The sequence below is a fragment of the Nicotiana attenuata genome, unplaced genomic scaffold (assembly GCF_001879085.1).
Source record: "Nicotiana attenuata strain UT unplaced genomic scaffold, NIATTr2, whole genome shotgun sequence".
NCBI classification, from domain to species: domain Eukaryota; kingdom Viridiplantae; phylum Streptophyta; class Magnoliopsida; order Solanales; family Solanaceae; genus Nicotiana; species Nicotiana attenuata.
Window position 1 is genome coordinate 77,553 of NW_017674134.1, and position 5,789 is coordinate 83,341.

Genomic DNA, 5,789 nt, shown 5'->3' on the forward strand with positions numbered 1-5,789 from the left:
GCCCCGTGTGTAAGCCGAAGCGAAATTAATAAGCTTTGTGAGTCTAGGAGATGATGTAGGCGTTTCTTTGATTGTCCATTGAGCTAGTATGCCACCACAAAAAACAAAAAAATAATATTCTTAGATAGCCCATTTGAGCCTATAAACCTTTTCTTTGGCACCCACTTTATAGCCGATTCACTTTTTGTTCTTAACTAGATCTTTTGAACCTTTACCTCCGAAAGCACTTAAGTTGCTAGAAGAGTAAGGTGAGAGTTGAGGTAGCTTTTGCGTGGAACCACAAAAGGGCCAAAAGGTGTACGTATGTTTTGAAAGATCATTAGCCGGGAAACCCAAGTATGAAGAGTATTGGAAAAAAAAGAAGAAAAAAAATCAAAGAAAATACAAAAAAAAGGAGAAATACACCTCCTATTCCTCTTATCCGAGCTAGTGAATGCATAATTGTGCTTAAAGAGGAAGGGCCAATTGTATATGGTTTCGTAGCATTGCTTGAATTGGTCATGAAGAGTATGTATTTGAAAGTTAAGTGTAGTTTATTAAAGTGCTTAGGAGGGTTAGTCACTATACCCGAATATATCCTACCCATCCCTTAGCCTACATTACAACCTGGAAAGACCTAATTGATCCTAGACTTTGCAAGCTTAAATTAGTAGAAACATACACTATGGGCAAGCCTATGGTATGCCCTCGGGATGCACATGATTTTTTTTTTGTGAGAGTGAGCGAATTATTTCGATTTGTAAGTCCTTAAATTATACTTGAATGCATATTTGAGTGTGTGGAGTAATTTCTCTCTTTGGTTTGTGGTGAGAGCACATTACAAAGGATTGGTAAAGTCCGGGCATTTTGAGTTGACACAATAAGTGATTCATAGTAAGGAATGTATTGGAGTCATCTCTTGAGGTTAGGATGTTAGAAGAAGTCGCACAAATATTTTAAATATTGGCATGGGTTTGCTTTTGAAGAAAGATGTCAATAGTTCTTATGTTGAGTTCTAAGTGTTGGTATAAGCCATTGTCATTGGTATGATGCTTGAGTATATTTTGAAAATGTGTTTCTTGCCACTGTGCTTAATTTTGAAAGTTGCTCGAGGACGAGCAAGAGTTGAAGTTTGGGGTGTTGATAAACAACCAAAAATGCATATTTTTCGGTGTACTTTCATCTCATAACTTGTTTGGTTACGATAGGTTATATAAGTTTTTATAGTGAATTATGCTCCTTACGTGCATTCTTATGTGTAGGAGCAAATTGAACGAGAAGTAAGCAAAACAAGTTGATTCGGGACCAAAAGACAAAAGAAGACTTTGCTCGTTCATTCTCGCGTGCACACGAGAGAGTGAACGAGCTAGCCGAGGAAAAACTTGAGAAAAAATAGCGGATTATGGCAAAAGGCCTGGAGGTCCAGAGAGACCTAGAAGGAAAAGAAAAAGAGAAGCACTTCGCTCGTTCACTCTCGCGTGCACACGAGAGAGTGAACGAGCTAACCTAAAAAGTCTGTGTATTATTTCGCCCCATGCTAATCCTATCCCATATTAATAGTCTCTAAATGCACTTTTTGAGGTAGGCGAACAGAAGGAGGCAAGAACACCAAGAAAAGAGCAAGGCAGAGAATTCTTCTACGAGTTTTTCACTTTCTTCTTCATATTCTCATTGTTGTTATGACTTTTTATATTGTAATCTTACATAATATTATGAGTAGCTAAACCCGTCATCTAGGGTTTGATGGAACCTATTGGAGGATGAATTTTTGTTACGTTTAATATAAGTTTGCCATTGGATTTTCTCCACTTGTTCAACTATGTGATTATTGTGGTTGATTGAAGCGCCCTCAATTTACTGTGCCTATTTAGTGTGTATTGCTTGGAAAAGGATACACATTTATGTAGTTGTTGACCAACATCACTCCTAACATATATGAGGAATCAATACGGAGGGTTTAAAGATGGGATTAGGAATAACGAAACCTTGGTGCGATTTTAGTGAGCAGTAAACTAGTGCCAGCTAGCGTAGTTCAGAAGAATACGTCTAGTAAATTGTTGTATTTGCTCGGAAGAGAATTACGACACCTAAAGTGCTCACGATCGGTAGAGAATATCTAGGCGAATTTATATGAGACGTGGCGGGGAGGATTCCGATGAGAGGGGAAATTCCAATCTTGTCTACAACATTTGCTTTGGTAGTATTAAAATTACAGCTTTTTAATTTCCTTACTTTTAGTTAATAAACACTCAACTCATTATTCAATATTTTTGGAAGTTGACTACTTGAATTCTTGCGAAACTAGCAATTGTGATTAGTAGGTTAATTTCCTGTGGAATTCGACTCCGTACTTGTAAACCAGATTATATTTGCAACGACCGCTTAATCCTTTTTATAAGGCATAATTGGGCATGATCAATGCTAATTTTTATCTTGTTGGAATAAAGAATTTTTTTGAAGATCACATAATTTAATTCTCTATTACGTCTCTAATATGATTATTTATTTTTTGGTCCATTGTTAAAATATTTTGGTTTTCCACCTGGTAAATAAAAATTTCCCTTTCCACATTTCAAAGGGGGGTTTTTTACGAAACTATTTCACTGCATTTGCTGCCTTAGCTTCAAAGCTTCTGGTTTCTCGCTATTAATTAATCTCACTCCTATTGAAGCGCGTGTTTTCAATATCCCATTTTTCAACAAATCGAAGCCTTTTCTTTGTATCCCTCTCAACTTCGATCCAATTTCTCAAATTTTATTGCGATTAACAATCTCCAGATCTCTGATCAATGGCGAAAGAGTTCAACGTCCCGCCGGTGGTTTTTCCGTCGGGCGGAAACCCCGGTCCCCAACAACGTCGACTTCCAACGGCGCCGTTTCAGCCGCCGAAATCATCAAACCCTAGCATACCTTTCATGTCCTTCGATGTAGGATCTGCAGCTGCTTCCACTTCATTTTCCACTCCTCAATTCGCCTCCACAACAATCGGCGGCGGTTCGACGGGTTTCGAAGACGAGCCGCCGTTACTCGAAGAGCTAGGGATTAACACAAAACAAATTTACCAAAAAACCCTCAGTATTCTCAATCCCTTCCGCGTCAAGTCAGATCTTCACGAAGACGCTGATCTGTCCGGGCCTTTTATATTTCTCATGGCATTTGGGCTTTTTCAATTACTTGCAGGAAAGCTTCATTTTGGAATTATATTAGGCTGGGTTATAATGGCTTCGTTGTTTCTTTACGTAGTGTTCAATATGCTCGCGGGCCGAAATGGGAATTTGGATTTGTACAGGTGTGTTAGCCTGATCGGTTACTGTATGTTGCCTATTGTGATTTTGTCCGCGATCTCATTGTTTTTGCCTGGCGGATTGGTGATCAAAGTGGTGACGGGAGTTTTCGTGATATGGTCTACCCGGGTTTGCACTAGGCTCGTGGTTGAACTGGCATCTTGCGGGGATGAACATCGTGGCCTGATCGCGTATGCCTGTTTCTTAATTTACATGCTCTTCTCTTTGCTAGTGATATTTTGAACCAGATTAATGTGTTTGGTATATTGCCGTTTATGGCTGAGTCCATTTTTAGTCTGTTAGTTCTTTTCTGCAAAGATGAACATAGAGAACTGAATTATGTTAGTTTTAAATTAAATGCACGATTTGTTATAGTGGGAGGAGATTTTGTGGTTTAGTTTCTTCCCATGCCTTGGCAGGTTCCAAATTTCTTGAGATTCTAAATGTTAAATGGAGATGTACTTTTGTTTTCTGGCATCATTATTCCTAGGTCTGGAAGGAGCTATTTTTGTAATTTCATGCTTTTTTCTAGGATATTCAAACGATTTATGAGTTCTTTCAAATTTGCTAGAATATATTTTAAAGATGTTTTTTACATTATCCTTCATTTATTGCCTGTGGACTAGGAACTACCTTAACATTAAGAAAAGATTTCAGTAGTGTTGTTGATATATTATGGATTTTGTACTCCACTTTGGTTGGACGCTATGAAGAATATAAAAGGTCTGATCTATTTGCGAGATGTAGTGTAAGCAAGAATGAGTGAAATCACAATAAAACAGAGGATCTAACTGTGGAAATGCAAGGCTTGATCCATTAAATCCACCTCTCACCAAACTTCATTTGTTTCAGAATATCAAATAAAAAAGGCGAATGAACAAAAGGCTGAAGAAGATACAGAAAGCTAACCCCTTTATGCGTAATCTGAACAGTTTGGCTTGAGAGGAATAGAAGATACTTTGAAGGGAAAAAAGTGTCAATTTTTTTATAAAGTACAGATGTATGCAGAATTTATCTTATTGGCATGGTGTAGAACTGTAGATCCTTTACTCAGTACAGATGGTTTCTTGGACTTGTTAGATCCTGCTCTTGGTCTTGGTAGTCTGAAAACAAGTCCAACTTTCTGTACTCCGTTTTTGGTACCTTGTGGGTACTGATTTTATTAATAAAACTACCTTATCAACAAAATAAGTGAAATCACAATAACCACATGAATGATATGTGTGATGGTGGTTAATGATGATTGAATTCTTATGTGTCATCTGTTAATGTGCCTTCTTATCAGCATAAACAACTCAGTTGGGTGATCTCAATTCCTGCACATTCACCTCTTCATGCATATACTAGAGAAGTTTAATGGCAACTAGTGATAGTAGAGCAAGTTGGAACAAGCTAATGATGGTAGTGCTGTTCCCTGATCTAGAGAAAATATAAGATATTAGACTCAGGCTACCAATGAATAGCTTCTTGAGGCATGGAGCCATTTCTTCTTTTTTTTTGTGTGTGTGTGGGGCAGTGAATTATACATTGAACTTTATGATCAACCTTTTGAGTCAGGTATTGTGCATTGAAGCTTATAGTTCTTATCCAGAATCTACCTGATGCTCTGTTTTAGTAACTACCGGTAAGTTCTTTGTCAAGGTCTAGGTCCAAATGGTCGGATAGGCTTGTGGTTAGAGATTTTAGAGGATTGAGGCCAACTTTTTGTTGATGACAGTGTTAATATGTTAATTGTTTATTCATTGGTTGTAAGCTTATTTCAGATTAAACTTGATTGTTTTAATCAGTGACGAGTCTTCGTCGTTTATATTAAAGAATGCCCCAGATTTATTGAGGTAGTCAAGGGACTTGTAATTGAATATGTTCTTAGTCTAATAAGATCCACAAAGAATGTCTTCGTGCATTAACATACATTGGCATGGAGACCATCTCTTGTACAGTATATGTAATGCTTACTTGCCTCCATGATTTTGTCTACAGTAGTGTGAACATGTGATATGATAAGGTTTATGGTGTTAAAAAGAGTGTTGTGCATGCAGCTTAGTGGACAAGCTGTTTTTCAGCTAATGGGCAATGAATTCTGCAAAGATTTAGCTTAGTCATCTGTAGATACCTATTGTGGTGGATCCAGCATTAAGATAAATGTTCCTTTTATATCAATAGTATTCTTACATTGCCTATCAATAATACCTAATGTGGTGGAGAAAATGAGATCAAAGAAGCAGTTGATACGGTGACCTACGTTCTCATTTATTTTTGACCTAGCTTGCAAAGAAAGAGGTGCACTGAAGTAAAGGATCTGATTGTGGGAATTTCTTTTTGTAATGAAGTAAAGGATCTGTTGGTTGGAAAATTGGTCACTGACCTTGTTTTGCGCCCCCCCCCCCCCCGTTTCCCCGTTTTTTTTTTTTACGTTTTTTTTTTTTTTTTTTACGACTAACGTTAACGTTTTAGGTTTTAGGTTAGTAAGTAGTAATTAGTTGGTAGGTAATTTATACTACGAGTAGTGGTACTATCGTGTCGTACG

General features: G+C 37.5%; 1 protein-coding gene across 1 annotated transcript; it reads left to right on the plus strand.

Annotated features, from left to right (window-relative positions):
- Positions 1-2,491: 2,491 nt before the first annotated feature.
- LOC109218057 (protein YIPF5 homolog) lies at positions 2,492-3,831 on the plus strand. Its single transcript, XM_019382373.1, has one exon. It carries the CDS (start codon positions 2,768-2,770, stop codon positions 3,503-3,505), a length of 738 nt encoding a protein of 245 aa, XP_019237918.1. The 5' UTR covers positions 2,492-2,767; the 3' UTR covers positions 3,506-3,831.
- Positions 3,832-5,789: the final 1,958 nt, after the last annotated feature.